General features: G+C 47.5%; 1 protein-coding gene and 1 long non-coding RNA gene across 2 annotated transcripts in view; one reads left to right on the forward strand and one right to left on the reverse strand.

Moving 5' to 3' along the window:
• The window catches only part of LOC146072612 (uncharacterized), a 60,629-nt gene that overhangs the window by 9,252 nt on the left and 27,871 nt on the right, over positions 1-23,506 (forward strand). The gene's annotated exons all lie outside the window — the stretch shown is intronic.
• On the reverse strand, positions 1,539-22,442 carry LOC146075443 (melanin-concentrating hormone receptor 1-like). Its single transcript, XM_083184701.1, has 4 exons — positions 21,937-22,442; positions 20,807-21,500; positions 11,084-11,635; positions 1,539-1,894 (listed from the first exon to the last, which is right to left on the reverse strand). The coding sequence occupies exons 2-4, from the start codon at positions 21,163-21,165 to the stop codon at positions 1,678-1,680; spliced, it is 1,128 nt and encodes a 375-aa protein (XP_083040827.1). The 5' UTR covers positions 21,166-21,500; positions 21,937-22,442; the 3' UTR covers positions 1,539-1,677.

Consider the following 23,506-nt stretch of genomic DNA (forward strand, 5'->3'; position numbering starts at 1 on the left):
CGGGATTTGCTGTACTGGGGGGCGGGGCTTGATGACATTTACATCAGGCCCTGCCCCCCTAAGTGCTGCTTAAAGAATTTAAAAGTAGGCAACCCTGGGGTACAGACTTAGCAGTATATCGTCCACTCAAGGGAACAGATGATATGTTGCGAGCAGGTCGGCAGGTGTGTACACCCGATATGCCTTGGCTGTGCTTCATGGCAAATGCAATATGTCTCTGAACGACATCATTCATAGGCATATTGGGCCCTATTCAGACCTGATCGCACAACTGCGATTCAGACAGCGGCTGATTACACTGCGCATTCGTGCGGCCTGTTGTACGCATGCACAAGACTGTCCTGTGATTAAATCCTGCAACTATTTATATATGCACACCGTTGCAAGGTGATTGACAGTAGTAGGCACCTGGGGGTGGAAACTGGCCATTTAGTGGGAGTGCTAAGAAAACCGCAGGCGTGCCTAGGAAAACGCTGGGAGTGTCCGGGACTATGCTAGAAGGGTGTTTGACATCAGCTCCAGCCTGAATATGCCTTTTTCCATTGCACCGCCAATTAAGTCCAGGGCTACGCGGCGCCTGCGATGAGTTGTGGGCCAGTGTAAAAACCATTAGATGGTGAGCCTGGTACGATGGGTTTTGGACATATCCGCACAGCGTGCACATTGAATAGCAAGGTGGGACTTCAGTCTAGCAGGGCGGCTCCTTAACTGAACGCTTCCTGAATTTGCGGCGGAGCGATGATGTCTGAATTGGGCCCATTGGGTATACATACCTGCTGACCCACTTGCAATATGACATCAGTTTGATCAATTTATCTCCCAGTGTGTAAACCACTTAAGGCAGGCATGTCCAAACTGTGGCCCTCCAGCTGTTGTGAAACTACGCATCCCAGCATGCCTTGCTATAGGTTAGCATTCCCTAATAGCAAAACTGTGGCAAGGCATGATGGGACTTTCACAACAGCTGTAGGGCCATAGTTTGGACATGCCTGATTTAAGGGATCTCCTCTTTCTGATACAACAGCTGTTTCAAACGCTAGTAATCTCGGCAGGTCAGGCTGTGTGGGAGGCGGGGGGTTCGGCGATGACGGACGGGGAGGTATCGTACAGCAGCGGGGAGCTCCGTCGGAACAGGGCGCGTGAGCATCTCATGCGCCCATGTCTGACAGATGACAGGGCCTGACGGCTGGCAATTCTATATCACCAGCCCTCACAGAGCTGAGAGGGGCTCCATCTGTGTGACAGGACCAACATTTCAAGTGGCAGGCTGCAAATAGATCCGCAAGGTATGTACCAGCCACAGATATCTGCAGTTTTTCTTTGCGATATAAAGCACAGCTTCCAAAACGTTGGTGTGATTGCAGCGCAAGCAAAGAAAATGAACAATTCTGTCTGCACAATAGAATTTTCTATTTGCAACAAACTTCCAAATTAGATGATGTAATTGGGCTGAAATAAACTGTATCTGTAGATGTAACAATGTATATACAAATATACTATAAATGTAAACGCTTCAGGTAATATTTCTGAAACATGTGCACAGGCAAAGTTCTTTAATCTATAGCAACGAATCAGATCATTTTGTTAGAATTTTCTACACTGGAACAGAAAAAGTGACAGAATCTGATTGGTTGATATGGCTTACAACAACTTCAGCAACACGTATTACTATGGATGTCACAAAACGCTGCTTTCATCTCTCACTCCAAGGCAGATCCTGGTGCTTTCAGTGATAGAACACGGTGGGGTCTCCAGATGGATAGTCCTTCTGCGGTGCTGAGGGGCACAAATCCCATCAATAGGGGGGCTGTTAATAGCAGAGCTTGGGCCATGGTGGGGCAAGGCCGAAATTGGCCAAAATCCAGCCCAGCGACGGAAGAAAAAACGGCAACAACTGCAAATATAAATGGGAAAGTTAATTTTTTTGTCCCGAATGTCGGCACAGTCGACATGGACACTGAAATGAAGCACCGCGTCCCCTCGCTTCGGGCACACTATTTTATTCTCCCACCACGCCTTAGTGGATGAGAGGGCATGAAATACTGCCTGTCGGCACATGACGGCTCGAAAAAAAAGTGAAAAACCCCATGTTGACCTTTTAACTGTCGACCTTCCCCATGGCAACATAGAAACATAGAATTTGACGGCAGATAAGAACCACTTGGCCCATCTAGTCTGCCCCTTTTTTTAAACATGTTACCTCAAACCATATGTGATCCTTATTTTTTTGTAAGGATATCAATATGCTTATCCCAAGCATGTTTAAATTGTACTACTGTATTTGCATCTACCACCTCTGATGGGAGGCTATTCCACTTATTTGCTACTCTTTCTGTGAAGTAATTCTTCCTCACATTTCCCCTGAATCTTCCTCCCTCTAGTTTCAGTGCATGTCCTCGTGTTCTGTTGCTCCTCTTCCTGTGAAGAATGTCTCCCACCTGTATCTTGTTAAAGCCCTTGATATATTTGAAAGTTTCTATCATGTCCCCCCTTTCCCTTCTCTGCTCTAAAGTATACATATTAAGATCTTTTAGTCTTTTCTGGTACGTTTTGTGATGTAGGCCATGCACCATTTTAGTTGCTCTTCTTTGTACAGTCTCTAATGTATTTATATCCTTCTGGAGATATGGCCTCCTGAACTGAACACAATACTCTAGGTGAGGTCATACCAATGACCTATACAGTGGCATTATTACTTCTTTCTTTCTACTGCTGATACCTCTCCCTATGCAACCAAGCATCTGACTTGCCTTCTTCATTGCTTTGTTACATTGCCTACCCGCTTTTAAGTCCCCTGAAATAGTGACACCTAGATCCCTCTCTTCCTCAGTAGTTTCCATTATGGTGCCATTTATACTATATTTAGTCTTTGGATTTCTGAGACCCAAGTGCATGATTTTGCATTTTTTGGCATTAAACTGTAGTTGCCATTCTCTTGACCATTCCTCTAATCTGCCTAGATCCTCAATCATTTGTTTTACCCCTCCTGGTGTGTCTACCCTGTTGCATACCTTTGTGTCATTTGCAAAAAGGCACATTTTACCCTCAATTCCATTTGTAATATCACCAATAAAGATATTGGTACTTGTGGAGTATCACGGCTCCCATCGTATGGCATCGTATACCATATGTAGTGGCATACGATGGCATACGATGCGATGCGATGTTTTACCGATTTTTGAGCATTTTTGTTCAAAAATCGTATGCCATCGCATGGCATCGTATGCCATATGTAGTGGCATACGATGTCATACGATGCGATACGATGTTTTACCGATTTTTGAGCATTTTTGCTCAAAAATCGTATGACATCGCATGGCATCGTATGCCATATGTAGTGGCATACGATGTCATACGATGCGATACGATGTTTTACCGATTTTTGAGCAAAAATGGTCAAAAATCGGTAAAACATCGGATAACATCGTATGCCATATGTAGTGGCATACGATGTCATACGATGCGATACGATGTTTTACCGATTTTTTGAGCAAAAATGGTGAAAAATCGGTAAAACATCGCATGGCATTGTATGCCATCGATGCGATACGATGTTTCACCGATTTTTGAGCCATTTTAGCTCAAAAATCGTATGCGATCGCATCGGATGCCATACGATGGCATCCGATGCGATGCGATGGCACCCGATTTTGCACTGAAATGCATCAGAATGCATTGAAATGTGTATTAAAGTAGTGAAATGCCCCCAAATGCCATTTTTCATAGTGCACCACCCCCACTATCAACGTCAACCCGAAGCGTGGCGAGCGCAGCGAGCCCGCGAGGGGCGGCGGTACGCGTCCTACGACCTTTTCATACCCCCACTATCCACGTCGGCGTGGAGTTGAGAATAGAATAGTGTGGCGAGCGCAGCGAGCCACCGAGCCCGAAGCGTGGCGAGCGCAGCGAGCCCCGCAAGGGGACGCGGATACCTGTAAAGCCCGCGAGGAGACGCGTATAGCTGTGAAGGTATCCGCGTCCCCTCGCCACGCTTCGGGCTCGCTGCGCTCGCCACACTATTCTATTCTCAACTCCACGCCGACGTGGATAGTGGGGGTATGAAAAGGTCGTAGGACGCGTACCGCCGCCCCTCGCGGGCTCGCTGCGCTTGCCACGCTTCGGGTTGACGTTGATAGTGGGGGTGGTGCACTATGAAAAATGGCATTTGGGGGCATTTCACTACTTTAATACACATTTCAATGCATTCTGATGCATTTCAGTGCAAAATCGGGTGCCATCGCATCGGATGCCATCGTATGGCATCCGATGCGATCGCATACGATTTTTGAGCTAAAATGGCTCAAAAATCGGTAAAACATCGTATCGCATCGATGGCATACGATGCCATGCGATGTTTTACCGATTTTTCACCATTTTTGCTCAAAAATCGGTAAAACATCGTATCGCATCATATGACATCGTATGCCACTACATATGGCATACGATGTTATCCGATGTTTACCGATTTTTGACCATTTTTGCTCAAAAATCGGTAAAACATCGTATCGCATCGTATGACATCGTATGCCACTACATATGGCATACGATGTTATCCGATGTTTTACCGTTTTTTGACCATTTTTGCTCAAAAATCGGTAAAACATCGTATCGCATCGTATGACATCGTATGCCACTACATATGGCATACGATGTTATGCGATGGCATACGATTTTTGAGCTAAAATAGTCAAAAATCGGTAAAACATCGCATCGTATGACATCGTATGCCACTACATATGGCATACGATGTTATGCGATGGCATACGATTTTTGAGCTAAAATAGTCAAAAATCGGTAAAACATCGCATCGCATCGTATGCCATCGTATGCCACTACATATGGCATACGATGTTATGCGATGGCATACGATTTTTGAGCTAAAATAGTAAAAAATCGGTAAAACATCGTATGCCATCGTATGCCACATGCGATGCGATTTTTAGCATACGATCTGCATACGATGCAGGTCGTGGGAGCCGTGATACTCCACAAGTACCAAGATATTAAAAAGCACCGGTCCAAGTACAACCCAATGCTTGTGTTGACCTAATGACCCTGTCGACCTAACCTATGTTGACCTTCAGTGTAGTAGGCTCCAAGCTATGACCTTATGGGGCCTACACACGTAGCTATTTAGTGTGTAGTGGCCATAGCGATAGAGATGCGCGGCCCCATGTGTCACTATCCCCCGGCGATTAATATCCAGCATGCTGGATAATTAATCAGTCGGGGCCAGTGTTCACAGTAGAGAAATCTGGCCCTGACAGAACGCTCAGCAGACAGAGCTGACACATTCTTTAGTGATCTAGCAATCGCTCAAAGTGCACATCTAAGATGGATTTTGTCAGAAAGAGTGAACCAAAATAACCCCCTATGTCACTACCTACAGTATATCATTAAAAAATATATTAAACAAGGTGAGTCCCAATATTGAACCTTGTGGGACTCCACTTTGGACCTTTCCCCAGCTGTAATGTATGCCTTTTACCACTACTCTTTTTCCCTGATTGTGCTACCAGTTGCAAATTTTAACTCCTACCCCTAACTTAGCTAGTTTTATTAATAACCTTTTATGAGGCACCGTGTCAAAGGCTTTAGCGAAATCAAGAAGAATTACATCAACAGATTTCCTGAAGTCCACCCCCCTACTGACTTCTTCATAGAAGCTAATTAAATTAGTCTGACATGATCTATTTTTGACGAACCCATGCTGAGCCTTACTTATCACCTCCTGTTCTAAGAAATTTTGGATACTATCTCTTATTATTCCTTCTAATATTTTCCGGTCTATAATTTTCAGGGTTAGTTTTGCTACCTTTCTTGGTACTTATGTAGTATCTGGGCTGCCGATTTTTTGATTGTATGCCTTAAGTTAAGGCATACAATCAGATGCGATGCGATGCGATATCGCATCGCATCGCATCCGATATCGGATGCGATGACCCGATTTTTCCATAGGAATCAATGTTAAAATGATTCCTATGGAAAAATGGGTCCTTTTCATACCCCTACTATCCAAGTGGGCATGGAGTTGGATATAAACCTGTGGCGAGCGTAGCGAGCCACCGAGCCCGAAGCGTGGCGAGCGAAGCGAGCCCCGCGAGGGGACGGTATTCGTCCCCTCGCGGGGCTCGCTTCGCTCGCCACGCTTCGGGCTCGGTGGCTCGCTACGCTCGCCACAGGTTTATATCCAACTCCATGCCCACTTGGATAGTAGGGGTATGAAAAGGACCCATTTTTCCCATTGAATTCCATGTTAAAATGGACTCAGTCCATTTTAACATTGATTCCTATGGAAAAATCGGGTCATCGCATCGCATCGAATCGCATGGTCGCATGCGATGCGATGCGATCTCCCGATCCGACCCGATTTAGAAATCGGCAGCCCAGATACTACATAAGTACCCCTTTCTTTTATATTGGTACTAGGTGATTCATCGCGCCCTACGGGCGCTCTTCACACCGGCGTAAGGGGCTACGCCCCTTAATTTGTGAACATTTGTATTGTGAGAAATATGGTTAGAATTGTATGAAAGATGCCCTGTATTGCAGCTTCTGGCAGTGGGTGAGGGTCCAGCGTGGCAGCACAGGAGTACCGGACGGTGGCCCTGAGTCAGTGTCTCCTCCTACTGGGTGGGAGTTAGGGTGCATGAGAGCAGGAGGCTGGGATATGAGGCATGATAGGGGTATGTGGGCAACACAGCGTCAGCGATTACCCAGTGGTGGAAGTTATGGTTCAGGAGAGCAGGAAGCTGGGTAGTGATAGGGGTGTGTGGGCATACGGGGGACTAAAGAGGGTGGTGGACACTGTGCAGCTTCTGCCAGTGGGTGAGGGTCCAGCATGGCAGCACAGAAATACAGGAGTCAGTGTCTCCTCCGACTGGGTGGGAGTTAGGGTGCATGAGAGCAGGAGGCTGGGCGGTAAAGCATGATAGGGGAATGTGGGCAACACAGGGTGAGCGGGTCTCCACTGGCGGAAGTTACGGGGCAGGAGAACAGGAGGCAGGGCAGTGTCCTCCCACATTGATGGCAAAAGTATTCAACATCGGCCATAAACCATTGATTATTTGAAAATCATTGATGGTCGATGGGCATCCCTAGAACTGGAGGAGGGTGGGGGACAGTATGCAGCTCCCGGCAGTGGGTGAGCGTCTCCTCCCACTGGGAGGGAGTGAGCGTGCATGAGAGCAGGAGGCTGTATAATAGTGGTATGTGGGCAAGACATTGATAAAAGTTGTGGCGCTGGTGCAGAGGGCAGTGGGGAAACCTGCAGTGCGGCAGCCAGGGCCGTATTTCCCACCTAGGGGCGGTACCTGCTTGTGGTGGTACAGGATCCCCCATTGTCACGGGGGTACGTGAAATGCGGGTCGGGGGCCGCGGTGGTCCGCTGGGGGGTGGAATTGCCGGAAGGGGGTCTGGGGGGTCTGCAAATTGCGGGAGGGGGGGTGGTGTGTGGGGATCCGCGGTTAGTGGGAGGGGGCGGGGGTCCGCAAATCGTGGGCGGGGGCGCGGGGGGGCTTGAATCGTGGGAAGGGGGGTCCGCAAATTGCGGGAGAGGGGTTGTCGGGGTTAGTGAATTGCGGGAGGGGGGGTTGCGGAGGTCCGTGAATTGCGGGAGGGGCGCGTGGGGTGCCGTGAGTCAAGGGGGAGTGGTGCGGGGGTCCATGAATCACGGGAGGGGTCATGAATCGCAGGAGGCGGGGGTCGTGGGGAGGCTGCGAATCGCAGGAGGGGGGGTTGCCGTGAATTGCATGAGGGGGGCGTGAATCAAGGGAGGGTGGGCGCAGGGGAGTGGTGCGGGGGTCCGTGAATCGCGGGAGGGGGCATGAATCGCGGGAGGGGGGGTCGTGGGGGGTTCCGAATCGCAGGAAGGGGGGTATGGGGGGGTGCCGTGAATTGCGTGAGGGGGGCATGAATCGCGGGAGGGGGGGTCCCCGAATGTGTGAATTACGGGGCGGTCGCAAATCGCGAGAGGTGCCGAGAGGGCCCGCAAATCGCGGGAGGGGGGCGCTACGGGGGGTTTCGTGAATCGCGGGAGGGGGGGTCGTGGGGGGTTGCGAATCGCAGGAAGGGGGGTATGGGGGGGTGCCGTGAATTGCGGGAGGGGGGCATGAATCGCGGGAGGTGGGGTCCCCGAATGTGTGAATTAGGGGGCGGTCGCAAATCGTGAGAAGTGCCGAGGGGGCCCGCAAATCGCGGGAGGGGGGCGCTACGGGGGGTTCCGTGAATCGCGGGAGGGGGGGTCGTGGGGGGTTGCGAATCGCAGGAAGGGGGGTATGGGGGGGTGCCGTGAATTGCGTGAGGGGGGCATGAATCGCGGGAGGTGGGGTCCCCGAATGTGTGAATTAGGGGGCGGTCGCAAATCGTGAGAAGTGCCGAGGGGGCCCGCAAATCGCGGGAGGGGGGCACTACGGGGGGTTCCGTGAATCGCGGGAGGGGGCGGCGCGAATTGCGGGAGGGGGGTCGCAAATCACAGTAGGGGGGGGTGGTGCCATGAATCGCGGGAGGGAGGGTCGCGGTAGGCCCTTTTAATGCCGGGAGGGGGGGTCGCAGGGGTCCCGCGAATCGTGGGAGGGGAGGATGCAGGGGTCCTGCGAATCGCGGGAGGGGGCTCGCGGGAGGAAGGGGTCGCTGGGGTCCCGCGATTTGCGGGAGGGTCGCGGGGGTCCTGCGTTTCGCGGGAGGGGGTGGTCGCGGAGGTCCAGCGAATCGCGGGAGGGGGTGGTCGGGTCTGGGACGGATATTAGACAGCACTTACATCGACAGCCATTACATCGACACCATTAGTTCGACAGCTCAATAGGTCAACATGGTTTTAGGTCGACATACCATTAGGTCGACATGTCATTATGTCGACAGCTCATTAGGTCGACAGCTCATTAGGTCGACATGTTTTTAGGTCGACACTGCCATTAGGTCGACAGAGTCTATGTCGACAGTCAAAAGGTCGACATGGGGTTTTTCACTGTTTTTTGGCCGAAATGTCGACACAGTCGACATGGACACAGTTTGAAGTGTACCGCAGCCGCTCGCTATGCTTCGGGCACGGTGCCTCGCTGCGCTCGGCACACTATTTTATTCTCCCACCACGCCCTAGTGGATAGTGGGGCATGAAATACCGCCTGTCGGCACATGTCGGCTCAATAAACAGTGAAAAAACCCATGTCGACCTTTTGACTGTCGACATAGACACTGTTGACCTAATGGCAGTGTCGACCTAAAAACATGTCGACCTAATGAGCTGTCGACCTAATGAGCTGTCGACCTAATGAGCTGTCGACATAATGACATGTCAACCTAATGGTATGTCGACCTAAAACCATGTCGACCAATTGAGGTGTCGAACTAATGGTGTCGATGTAATGGCTGTCGATGTAAGTGCTGTCTAACAATAGTCCGGATACCGGGGTGGTCGCGGGGGTCCCGCGAATCGCGGGAGGGGGGTCGCGGGGGTCCCGCGAATCGCGGGAGGGGGGGTTCGCGGGGGTCCCGCGAATCACGGGAGGGGGGGTCCGCGACTCGCGGGAGGGTGGAAAGCGGGGGTCCCGCGAATCGTGGGAGGGGGGGTGCGGGGTCCTGCGAATGGCGGGAGGGGGGTCACGGGGGTTCCGCGAATCGCGGGAGGGGGCGTCGCAGGGGTCCCGCGAATCACGGGAGGGGGGGTCGCGGGAGTCCCGCGAATCGCGGGAGGGGGGGTCGCGGGAGTCCCGCGAATCGCGGGAGGGGGGGTCGCGGGGGTCCCGCGATTCGCGGGAGGGGGGGTCGCGGGGGTCCCGCGATTCGCGGGAGGGGGGGTCCCGCGAATCGCGGGAGGGGGGGTCGCGGGGGGGTCCCGCAAATTGCGGGAGGGGGGGTCGCGGGGGGTCCCGCGAATCGCGGGAGGGGGGTCGCGGGGGTCCTGGCAGAGGGTAGGGATGTGCAGGAGTAATGGTGGATGGTGGCTGTGGAGTAATGGTGGATGGTGGGCGTGTACTGTAGCCCTGGCTGGGCGGGGTGAGGTGATGTCAAGGGGGTGGAACGTTAGACACATGAAAGTGAAACTGTTCTACACAGGAACGTTCTCCACAGGGGTTGAGTGACAGATCTGGCTAAATATATAAGAGATTAGCTATGCGCCAGTCCCTTGGTACCATCCCCAAGTTCATTGATTTCTTGAACATCAGATATACCATATATACTTGAGTATAAGCCTACTTTTTCAGAACATTTTTATGCTGAAAAAGCCCACCTTATATTCGAGCGATGGTCCCACTTGGGTCAATACATTTTCCCATTTTTTGTTGTTGTAAAATTGTGTAAAAGTGCCTTGGCTTATATTGGTGTCGACTTATACTCGAGTATATACGGTAATAGTATTGCTATGACAGAATTCAATTATTTTAGTATCCTAGGGTGTATTTCTTCCGGACCAGGAGATTTGTTACTATTTTGGTCCTGCAATCTATTTTTGACTATTTTCTCACTCAAACATACAGTTTGGGAGCAACCAAGAGCTGAGCATTTAATCTGTGGGAGATCCTCTGAAGATTCTTCTTGTAAATACCAAAGCAAAAAAATTCATTGAATAATTCCGCTTTCTCTTTTCCTTCTATTACCAGAGTACCCCCTGCTTATTTTTAAGTGGGCCAACACTTTCCTTCCTCAACCGTTTCCCTCTTATATAACTGTAGAATTTTGGGGGGATTAGATTTGCTATCTGCGGCTTTTTTATGTCCAGTCTCTAATTTAGCCATCTTGATTGTATTTTTACATTTCTTATTACATTCTTTATATGCGGCAAAATTAGTCGGGTGTCCCATCTTTTATAAATCCTTTGAATGCCCTTTTTTTTTAGCCATTTCAAATTTGACTTTGCTGTTAATCTACATCGACTTCCTTTTGACTTGGAATAATTCTAGGAATACATTTATCAGTGCCTTCCTGCAGTATTTTTTTTTTTTAAAGCTTGGTAGGTAGGATGCAGAGGAACTCATGGGGATTTTTTGTCTCTGTGTGGTTGGTCACCCCTGATCTGAGAGCTCCACATAAACTCTTACCTATAAGAGACTTTTATAAATAGTATGAAAGCCCAAATATATCTCACCGTGCATGCGGTAGCCGCTCCCGGAAGCCCTCGGTACAGCAGATGACCAGCAGGGGGCTGACACAGCTATGAGCGTATCCCATGCAGATTGCAGCTTGATTGAGGTAGAACGTAGAGCTTGATGGAGGACCAGTGGAGAACAGATTAACAAGCTGCACTGCATGGAAAGGAGCCCAGCAGAACAGAAAAGCAGCGACAATAGCCAGAGCCATTCGGGTGACCCTGCGGCTACGCTGAGATGGAGCCCTTTGGACTCTCTTCATAACCCGAGAAAGGTGGTGGAGGGTGAGCGAGTACAGCACTACAATAATTGCCAGAGGCAGGAGGAATGTCAGGAGACTGTGCATCAGTGTGTACCAATAGAGGGATGGGGGTGCTCCAGGAAGATCCAGTACACACAGAGCCACACCTTCTCCCCATCGTACTCCAGAATACAGAAGTGCAGGAGTACTGAGGAGGAGCGAGCATAGCCACACGCAGCCCGTCACTATCCATGTGCAGCGCACGCTCCGACGTTGGCCCATGGTGGCCGAGTGCACAACAGCCACATATCTGCCAAGAGACAAAAGAAAAAGCACACATTGTCGTTAGTGCCCTGTCCAGGTACAGGACCATTTCATACAGTCTCTGTTGTTCAAACAACTTAATATTAAAATGTTATTTATAACATGCAGATTTTTTTGTAGGGGCCAACCTGGCAATACCTGAGCGGGAGGCCCAGACGGTAACAGCTGTAAATTGTATTATTGTGGCCCTGCTCTCCCTACTGTATAATATTGTGACTCACCATAAATCTCATCATTGTGCCGCCAGACTGCTCACCTCCAGGAAGTGGGCAGAGACATGAAGCTGGTTTCAGTGGCTGAACTACCTTTGGTGCATGAGGTGTAGTGGACTAAGGGGCTCACTGCTGCCCCTGTCCCCCTCTTCCTGTCACCCACTGTTTTTCCCGGTCACACTCCGGGTGGCGGATGACTCACTGACAGACGGGATTCCGCCAGTCATTTCTCCAACATCGGACAGTTGGAAATACGACTTGCATGGGCAGGCCCCCCAAGGAGGGAGAATAGAATAGAATAGGTGGTGAGCGCAGCGAGCCTTCAAGGGGCTTCAATGCGCTTACCCCCCTACCCCCGTCAGGCTCCTGACAATTGGTATTCCGACGTCAGAATCCAGATTGTTAGAGCGTTATACCATACCTTCTCCCTGTCACCCACTGCCGTGTTGCATATTGTGAATGGGATTGGGGTGGAGTAGGGGGGCCCAAATTATATTTTTGCACGTAGGCTCACCACTCACTCACTGCCTGGTTTACTCTGACTTGGGATCCCAGGAGAATTTTCAAAAGCTTGGGTGTCCCCCAGACAATCTAGGACAGTAGATAAATATGAAATACTAGTAAGCCCACACAAAGCAAATGCTTCGAAAGCTAGTCTGCTACCTTGTGATTACCTATGTGTTTGTGCATATGTGAGAGAGAAAGAGATGTAGTTTCACTAGCTGCCAACAGATGGCAGTGTTTTGGAGACACACAACCGGACAGAGATATAGATGACAGTCATTTAACAATGTTTGCAGTTTATCAGTTAAAAAGAGTGTCATTAACTATTACATTACAAAATGATGACTGCACTATCTGATAATCAATATAGTATGATCAGTGCCCATGCTGTGTCTGAGTAATGAAGGATGCTAATCTTCACTATTGCTATAGGTTTTATACAATCTCAGCTTGCATTTTAGAAGGAATAGAATTGTAAATATGTGTTTATGCTACATTTATTAGAAGCCGTGCTTTCCAAGTTTGCATCTGATCGGAAGAACTCCCATCTTAGTAAATTTCTCCCCAAAGTATCTTATGACAGCTCTGGATGATTAATTATGACTAGAGACCGGATTATGTGCATTTGCATATGCATTTGCATATTTGCCCGATTTTCAGCAGAAATTGCATATCTGACCTAAATGTCCTGATGGTGCATATTTGGCATAGCGCGGTCGGCGCGGAGCGTTCACCCTCACTTCCTGACTTTTTTTTTCTTTATGTGAGGAAACGCCGCTGATAGGCTGACAGAATCGCCCATCAGAGGAATGGATTGAGCGGCCTGTCAGCGCGGCGGGGGGTGGGATGTGGGTGGAAGAGCTGATACGCTGCAGTGTGTACTGTAGGCTCTTCCAGCTACATCCCACACCCGCCACGCTGACAGGCTGTCCACCTCTGCTGACACGCGGGGAATCACTGCGCGCCACACGGGTGCTGGAGGTTTCGAACAGTGGTGCTTCTGGACAGAACACTGACCTCAACCAACGGATGGCAACGGTAAATGTAACTTACAGCACAGTTTCTGCTGGGGCATTACAGTATGTGCGGTTTTGCTGGGGGCATTATGTGCACTTCTGCTGGGGGCATTATGTGCACTTCTGCTGGGGGCATTATGTGCACTTCTGCTGGGGGCATTATCTGTGTTATACTGCTGGGGGCATTATCTGTGTTATACTGCTGGGGGCATTATCTGTGTTATACTGCTGGGGGCATTATGTGTGTTATACTGCTGGGGGCATTATGTGTGTTATACTGCTAGGGGCATTATCTGTGTTATACTGCTGGGGGCATTATCTGTGTTATACTGCTGGGGGCATTATCTGTGTTATACTGCTGGGGGCATTATGTGTGTTATACTGCTAGGGGCATTATGTGTGTTATACTGCTGGGGGCATTATGTGTGTTATACTGCTGGGGGCATTATGTGTGTTATACTGCTGGGGGCATTATGTGTGTTATACTGCTGGGGGCATTATGTGTGTTATACTGCTGGGGGCATTATGTGTGTTATACTGCTGGGGGCATTATGTGGGGTATACTGCTGGGGGCATTATGTGGGGTATACTGCTGGGGGCACTAGGTGTGTTATACTGCTGGGGGCATTATGTGGGGTATACTGCTGGGGGCATTATGTGGGGTATACTGCTGGGGGCATTATGTGGGGTATACTGCTGGGGGCATTATGTGGGGTATACTGCTGGGGGCATTATGTGGGGTATACTGCTGGGGGTCATTTACTACTTACTAATTGTATGCTGATTTAAATAAAAAACTATAAAATTTCACTTTATTTTGTATTTTGTATTTAGCATATTTTGACGCTTTTCATGCATATTTTAAGTATTTTTCATGCATATTTGCATGCATATTTCAAGCTTTTTATGTTGCATATAATCCTGTCTCTAATTATGACCTATAGGCATATGCTCATTTGCCATAACCAGTGGCGGATTGGCCATTGATGTTACTGGGAAGTTTCCCGGGAGGCCACCCACCCATGAGGCCATTGGATCCCCGGCTTTTTACATGTAAATTTAAATAATAAAAATCACAGGAGCAGGTGGGCAGAGGGGAGCCGTGCCTTAGGGGCTCAGAGTCTCTTTGTCTGCCAGACAAATTTACTGGGCTTCTATGAGGATGTCAGCAAAAACCTTGATAATGTAAACGCAGTAGATGTGGTCTTCCTTGATTTTGCAAAAGCTTTTGATACAGTACCACACAAGAGGTTGATAAATAAAATGGAGGACCTGGGACTAGGTGCAAATATCTGTAGATGGGTAGGGAACTGGCTGTGTAATAGAGAACAAAGAGTGGTTGTGAACAGTGCAGTATCAACTATGATACCAGTACTAAGTGGAGTGCCACAGGGTTCGGTACTGGGGCCCATCTTGTTTAACATTTATATTAACGATATCGGGATGGGGATTCTCAGTGATGTATCCATCTTTGCTGATGACACAAAACTGAGTAGAGTTATTGAATCAACATACTTCAAAATGATCTTAACAAACTAGATGAGTGGGCTTAAAAGTGGAAGATGAGGTTCAATGTGGATAAATGCAAGGTTATGCATCTCGGGAGACGTAACCAGTGTGCAAGTTACAACCTAAGCGGGGAGGCATTAGGTACTTCAGCACTTGAAAAGGATCTAGGAGTCCATATAGATAATAAGCTGGGGTGCAGTGTTCAATGTCACATTGCAACAAAAAAGGCCAACAGAATTCTAGCATGTATTAAAAGGGGCATGGAAACTAGGGACTCAAAAGTAATTATGCCACTGTACAAGGCATTGGTTAGACCACACCTTGAATATGGAGTACAGTTCTGGGCCCCACACTATAAAAAGGACATCATGGAATTGGAAAAAAACCCAAAGAAGAGCAACAAAGCTTATTAGGGGAATGGAGAATTTAAGCTATGAGGAGAGATTAAGCAAGCTAGGACTATTTACACTAGAGAAGAGACGTTTAAGGGGGGACATGCTCAACATGTACAAATATATCAGGGGCAAATATAAGGAACTCTCAAGCACCCTTTTTACTGCAAGAAAGGAATCTAGGACACGAGGGCACGAATTTAGATTAGAGGAAAGAAAATTTCATTCCCTCAAAATAAAAAATTTCTTTACGGTCAGAGCAGTCAAACTTTGGAACTTCCTCTTCCTGGAGAGGTGGTGTTGGCAGATACAATAAATACGTTCAAAATAAGGTTGGACAAGCATTTATTGGATAAAAATATCCAGGGGTACTAATAAGAACCATATTCTGTCTTTTACAAGGGATAAGCTATTAAAACGTAGGTTGAACTAGATGGACGCAAGTCTTTATTCAGCCGTATCTACTATGTAACTATGTATAAAGACCTAGACCCTGCACCCCTCCAAAGATGGCCACCGCCTGGTTTGGGACGGATGCAAGTGGTCCAGAAGTGAAAATTCCAGGAGTTCTGGTAAGCCGTGCACACCCCCAGGCAAGCATGTAATCCCCCTTTGGCCACGAGCTTGTAACTTCCCCTGGGTAATGAGCAAGTAACTCCCCCTTGGCAATGACCAAGTAACTCCCCCTGGGCAACAAGCATGTAATCCTCTGTGGAAACTAGCATAAAACCCCTGGCAAGGAGCATGTAACCTCTGACATTGTTCATGTAACCTCTGACATCCTGCATGTAAAAAAGCTGCTGGTTATCAGTGAAACGTGTCGGTGAGGGGGTTACAGCACAGACGGAGGTATCTACCCATTTAGGAACATTTGGCTGATTTTCCAGTGGACAAAACACCGCATCCAATTGAGGAAAAAACAGGTTGTCCTGTTATCTAATCACTCCAGCGGCTGACTTCCACCGGCTTCTTGCTGCTTAATTCTGGAGGGGACACCAAGACTCCAGCGGCTAAATTCCAGTTGCCACTTGCTGCCTATTATTGGAGAAGACACCAGGACCTTCTGAATGGAAAGCCCATAGTGGTAATATCCACTTAATCCAAGGACTCTCATATCAACTACCAGTACCGAATCCTCCAGCGGTGAGATATCCACTATTTCCGGCATAAAGACATTCAGTTGTATGCCAAATCAGAACATTATTATGCCCCACTGTGCCATTCCCCCATGCCACTGTGCCATTTAACTATTATATATAATATTGCAGTGATTTAATTTTCATGTTATCTTTTAAGTGATATTAATATTTTTACAACAATAAAATGTTTATGTGCATTTAGACAATCCCGCTTGTCCTTACATTCATGGTTAGATAACCCAAGTGCTGCTTTTTTCTCCCTTTCTTTGTATCCTGCATGTAACTCCTGGCAACGAGCATGTAGGTAAGAGGCAGTTTTGTGGCATAATATGCAATAGGTATTATGGTGTGTTGTATAAAAAGTAATAGGCATTAAGGTGCGTAGTATAATATGTAATGAGCATTGTGACAATTGGGGTTATTCTAGTTGATACGCTCCCCTGCTTGTTCACACAGGGGAGCGATGTTGAGCGACTCCGCATGTACATAAACTTTTCTGCGCATGTGCAGACGCTTGGTGCGAGCAGGCACAGCATACTGCTTGCTCGCTGTCCCATTCGCACCTGTCAGTGTGGGCGTGGGGCGGCGGCGACAGGCTGCGCCCATGGGAACGCAAAGCGTTTCATGGGTGTTCCCATGTAAATGGGCCGATGGTGCTGTGTGTGATGTAATGTGAATTGGTACTTATATGTGGCAATGCCCCTTCCCCACACCCTACGTTTTTGCAGAATCTTAAGGAAAGTTAGCCAAAATTGCACAGTTTTAGGGGCTTGCTATACCGATACGCATACCCGGAATCGCAAGTAGAAATAGACTGTGCAGCACACTCTACTTCTACACTATCGCAGGAGAGCAATGCATTTGTTGCCCATCGTCACGCCTCCTGTCATGCTGGCTCCGCCCATTGTTGATTTTGTGTTGCCCACGTGAGGCCATTTCCAGAGATTTTCCTGGGACACTTTTAGTCCCCAATCCACCCCTGGCCGTAACTGCTATTATGATGTCACAGTACCCACGATGCATCTAATAAGGGCTTGCAGACCTTACTCCTACAGTACTTTAATTGGTTGCACTGCAGTGTATAATTTAGTCCTATGAACTTAATACATGGGGGGGGGGGGAGACTGTGTGCTGTTAGAATACTGTCTGCACTTAGGGCCTGCTTCAGAGATGGACGGATTTGCACTGTGTCCTTGTAGGCAGCCGCTGTGCAGTAATATGCTAATGGGGCAGGAAGTGTCTTGTGTAAATAGACAACCCATGTGATCTGCTGCTGTATCTGGAAACACAGCATTATATCTTTCTACGTGAACATCAGTCACCTGAGCAACCCCTGGCCTCAGCATGCCCACAAAATCATGCCCCCATTCTCTGTAATGCTGGCTGTACCTGCCAATTCCCTGCCAGTGCTTAGCAAGCACTGGAATCATTGCTGCAGTCACAGCCATGAGCAATGCACATCCTGCGCAGGTATCAAAACATGGGAGATCAATGAATCTGGCCCATAATGGGCAGCGTTATGCTTACACTGCAATTTATGGTTGATCCAGGACAACACCCCTCTTCCCCCAACTCTAAATATGTCTATAAATTGAAATTTGTCACAAGCACCACCCTGTAGTGGAACGTTTATTTAGCATGGTGCAAAATGGCACCATCTCGCTTAACACCTAACTCTCAATGAGTATTTTATCTTTAACACTACTTATCCCGCGTCAGGTATGAAATGCGAGCTGCTATGCCTTTCTTCAGTAGCTGTTATAATTACTTCCGCCGCTAAACTGTCAGGCATTAGGCGTTTGCAATCCACTCAAGTCCTGTTCCACTGATCATATAAAAGCGTTTATTTTTCAAGTGTTTGTTCTGTTTCATTTGAACAGCCTGTTCATCTCCCACCTTTTGTATTTGCTTGGTTATATGCGCAGCCCAAACATAAATGCGTCTCTGTTTTGAATAATGAACAAGTACAATATATGGTAGCCATACTTAAGGTGCATACACACTGTCCACCGTGCATGCAGACCGATGATGGGGGGGGGGGAAATCGCTGGGCTGAAAATCGTTCAGTGCATACATACTTAGTGATTTTCGCACGTCCAATCGATTTTCCCAGGGGTTGGACGACTTTACATAGCAGGAAGTTATGGAAAGCCATCCACCCCATCGCTCATCTGAGCGTGGGTGGCCAGCGATGATGCGCGAGGGTGCATCAGCGCTCACTGCTCACCGCTGTCCCGTAAGCACTGGGCGGCTTTTCAGCTGAAAGCAGCTTAAGCGAGAAAACTGAGTTGCTTTCAGCTCAAAATCGCCCAGTGTGTATGGGCCCAGTGTGTATGGGCTTTTACACTGGTTGTTTCTGTACAGTTATAGAAAAGACAAATAAACATATCACTGACATTGCCTGTGCTTTCCCTTTAAGACACAGATGTGAGAATTCATGACCGTCACCAGTAAAGTGTCATTGATGCTGTTTTTTTTCCCCTCATTGTTTGATGCAGTTATGTAAATCACCCAGTTATTAAATACTCCCCCTCCTTTGTTCATCCAGTTTCTCAGAGCAACTTAGAGTCTCACTGTCTCTCCGAAATACCTTATATTAAAGAAGGTTGTCGCCTTCTCTCCACATAAAGGGCATCATCTCCTCCTTCTTTTCCAAGTAATATGTAAAACCACCAGGTCCCCAATTTCAAGTACGTCATGACTCAGTTAGAACTACAGCCCTCAGATGGTCTATTTCTCACAAGAGGTCTATTTCTGGAGCTAATTCTATGCAAGAACATACGTACTAGGACTAAAGATACCTTCAGCTCACGTCTCTTCATAGTCTGAGACTGTACAATCTTTGGGAAATAGCACCCAACTGTACCTTCCAAGAATCTGGAATAGATTTATATATATATATATATATATATATATATATATATATATATATATATATATATATATATATATATATATATATATGCTATTTTATGTCCCCCGCCCTGGGTCAGTTCCCCTCTTGTTTTAAGCAGGGTAACACACCGACCACCCGATATCGTCTGATCCACCCAATGATTGTATAAGTGAGGATGCAGGCGCGTAGATGATAAATGGCTTAAACATGTTTGTAATGTTCCTGCAGTTACCGGATCAGGAAGAACCTTTTTATGTCCTGTTTGGTATTTTTAATGGTGACCTCTCGGTCCCATAGAAGACCTTAATCCACTGGTTCCCAAACTGTGTGTCCCCTGGCACCCTGGGGGACTTTCTGCGGTGCCCTGGTTTGGTAGCCCGTGACCAGTTCAAATTATTTATGACCAATGTATTAAGCAATTTGCGGACAAACAGAAGTGATTCCTGACCATTACCACATAACTGACCTTAAGGATTAGATATAAACACAATTTACTTCATTGACTAATTTTTGTACTGATTTTATCAATGAGACACTTTTGGCCTAGGGGTGCCGTGAACAAAAATTCTCATACTCAGGAGCACCGTGATTGAAAGCTTGGGAACCTCTGCTAATCACTTCTATATTTCTAGCTCCGTGTGTCTACGAGGGTCATATGGGGTCAAGCTGGGGACACACTGCTCGGCTGATTGCCTTTAACCTGGTCAGCCGAGTGATGTAAAGGCGTGGGTCTAGAATCTCCAATATACAAATTTACCACCCTTCAGACTTTTGGAGCAATATAAGACTAGAACACTGCTTCCCAAACTCGATCCTAAAGACACAATAAAGGGTACATTTACTAAGCTGGGCGATCTATTGAAGATGGGATGTTGCCCATAGAAACCAATCAGATTGTATCTATTATCGTCTGCAAGGTGCTAGATAAATAAGTAGATTCTATTTGGTTGCTATGGGCAACATCCCATATTCAATAGAATGCCTATTTTAGTAAATTTACACCTAACAGTCCTGGTTTTAAGGTCGCCCATGCTTAAGCATTTATGGTCTGCAGTACTAATTAGGTCACTTGTGCTCAAGCAGGAATATCCTCAACACCTGGACTGGTGGTCTTGGGGACTGAGAAGCACTGCCTCCTGGAAGATCCAAATCGGTGGTTCTCAAATTCGGTCCTCAGGACCCGACACCGTTTACGTTTTTTCAGGTCACCCGAGAGGTGCGCCTATTACTAACTGATACATTTTTAAAGATCCACAGGTGGCGTTACTTATTTCACTTGATTGTAAAACGTGCACTGTGTGGGCTCCCTGCATTAGTCGCAATCATTCCCCCGGAACGTTGAATACGGGGAGCAGCCGGCGAGGGGGTTAAACAGCAAGGTTCGCTTGTTTTCTACAATCCCCGCGGTTTAACCCCCTTGCTGGCCGCATTGAATACGAGCCTAAGACTTCACATCTGGCCAATCACCCGCACACTCCAGAACTGTTACCTGTCCACACAGAGAGCAGTGATAATGCCTACACCAGTGATCTGGTTGTTGAGGTCCAGGGCGGTCACAGCACGGCACAGGATATCTCCAAAGACCCAGCCTCTATCATGGAGCAACTGATGGATAAGGAGAGGCATCCCAAGTAAGGAAAGGAGGTCAGCCAAGGCCAGGTTCACCACATACAGGTCAGACACCAAGGTGTGTCGGCAGCTGAGTAGCACCACTAGTACCAGTCCATTGCACAGAACCCCACAACCACAGATCATCCCATATAACACTCCCCACCCAGGACCACGTAGTGACACCACACCTGAGGCGGGAGGCAGAGGTGTAGGAATCCAAGGCAGGGAAGGTGTCATCCTGCCAATAAAGGTATTTGTGAAAAAAATGGAAAGTTAAGAGGCTTTAGGATATGCTGTTAGTTTTTGCGGTATCCTTCACATATTTTAGATTGTCAGCTCTTCTTCTCTTGATAATTCAGTTTATCCCATGTGAGCATTCCATGCATTTGTTTTTTTCTTTGCTTCGATTTGAAAGCCCCTTTATTCGGGGTGCTATAAGGATACATACATACAGAGAGACCCCCTCATTCTCGCACTCCTTCCCTGTCTGCCGTCCACTGTTATACGTGTGGACAGATTTAGCTTCCCCTCTCTCCTCCTCAGCTTCTCATTGTGCATCCAGTGTGCCAGACCTAAAGCAGAAATATAAGGGTCAGATAGACAGTAATCCACTCCCTCCCACGCAGAGACATGACACCTGTATGAGTGTGCCTACAGAAATGTCAGCTATACAATAGCTTCCCAACAACATGCACATCCTTTCTGCCTTCATTGCCAACCTGATGCAATGTACACAAATACACTCTGCTGTGACAGGTGGGCCATGTATAACACTACACAACACTACCTATACAATACAGCAGCTCCAGCCAGCGTAGTGGCACTGCATTAACCCAGCGTGCGATTCACTTACTGAAGAACTGCATAATATACGCACAGACACACACATGTGTGTGTGTGTTTCTCACACCACAGTATTTACACACAGATCAGTGGGTACAACAGTTGGTATATACGCCACACACACACCTAATTAAATCCAAATAAATTTCTGTGCCAGTAACTTACCTCCCACAGCTGTGTCTGTGAGCGTGTGATCATCTGCGTGCAATAATGGAACGCAGACACTGGATCCCTGCTCCGATCACCTGTGGCTCGATTGGAAGTATTAGGCAAATAGTGAGGACGGATGTATAATAAGTAAGGAACGTACATTGTAATCTACTGCTAGCTACCCCTCTGTGCCTCCCACCCCCTCTGCTAATAAACCCATCTTTCCCTCCTGCTTTTTCTAGATATCCTTTCTAGCAATCAGTTTGTGCTCATTGTCTCTCCTCCCCCTGCTTTCTACTTGACAATTCTCTCCCTCCGCTCACCCATTTACCCTCTCTTTTTAGCTTGCTGTTTGTGCCCTCTCCTTTCAGCCGCTCTCTTTCATTCCGCAGTATCTATTATTCCTTAGTCACCTTTCCTGACTCTCCATTTCATGTCACTTGCATCTCCTATCATATAATGCTACTGGCGAATTTTCTCAGTGCTTACAGTTGTCTCCATTCTGTTTTCTATTCTCTCCCCCAGCCCTTCTATTCTCTCTTACCTCTTATCTATTGTCTCTCATTTACCTCTATTGTCCCTATCATACTTTCTTCTTCACTTCATTGTCTGTTTTCAATACGCCTGCCTTTCTCGCACAATATATTTGTTTACTCTGTCTTTTTGTTTCATCTGTGTTAAATGTTTTAAAATGATCCTTTCTTGCGTTATTCCCCTATACCAGGGGTTTCCAAACTATGTGCCTTGGTGACCTGGTGTGCCACAAGATACCTGCAGGGGTGACTTGGGTTTGTGGTCCAGAACCAAAACCATTATTTATGGTCATTGATAGTCAAAACCAGTGCTGGCGGCTGCCAATGATAATGTGTACAGTACAATTCAAACCACAACTATGTCCACCCTCATATAATGGGACCTAAGGGTATAAGTTACCGACAATAGGGATTCTCACCGTTGTTTCTCCAACACTGGAATGCTGACTGTCGATAACTCATCCGGCACCCAGGGTGAGAGATTAACGCAATTTACTATAAATATTTGTTTTGAATTTATCAGTAAGAAACTCTTCCATATTTTTCTCCTATTCATCCTTTTCCATTCTGATAATACTCTCTTTGCTCTTCTCTGTCTTCTATGCCTCAGTCCTAGCACCATATTTTTTTTTTATTCCACTTTTTCATTCTGTCCTAATATAATTTATGCAGCCGTATCTGACTATCATTCATTTCCTGTCTATTGCCATTACCTTATTATTATTATTTTATAACCTCCCACCGTCCTCTCCAGATTATCTCTCCTGGTAAACCTTCCCTCTATTTCATTCCGTCACTTTATTGTCACTCTTAAGTTTCCGACTTTCTTCCCACTCTTGGGTTAGCTCAGTTTGGGCCTTATTCTGGTCTGTGCGGCCGGAGCCGAATATGCGGCCAGGACCGTGCGTCCTAAACCCCGCCTTCCGTACGGATCGCTCACTCCGTCCGAATGCGGTAAGCCGCTGACCGCACAGAGCACGAGTGGATTTCTCATGTATACACCTCCTCCATCTTTGGGAACCTCCCCCATCATTCGATGGTCGCATACCATC

Source organism: Crinia signifera, chromosome 4 (assembly GCF_055691185.1).
Source record: "Crinia signifera chromosome 4, ASM5569118v1, whole genome shotgun sequence".
NCBI classification, from domain to species: domain Eukaryota; kingdom Metazoa; phylum Chordata; class Amphibia; order Anura; family Myobatrachidae; genus Crinia; species Crinia signifera.

Excerpts from the sequence above, each read along its gene's own strand:
- LOC146075443 (XM_083184701.1), bottom strand. The coding sequence starts at position 21,165 with ATGACACCTTCCCTGCCTTGGATTCCTACACCTCTGCCTCCCGCCTCA. Across the intron at positions 11,636-20,806 it reads ACTGCTCTCTGTGTGGACAG|ATATGTGGCTGTTGTGCACT; the intron begins GTAACAGTTCTG and ends GTCTCTTGGCAG. Across the intron at positions 1,895-11,083 it reads GAGCGGCTACCGCATGCACG|TTGTTGCCGTTTTTTCTTCC; the intron begins GTGAGATATATT and ends TTATATTTGCAG.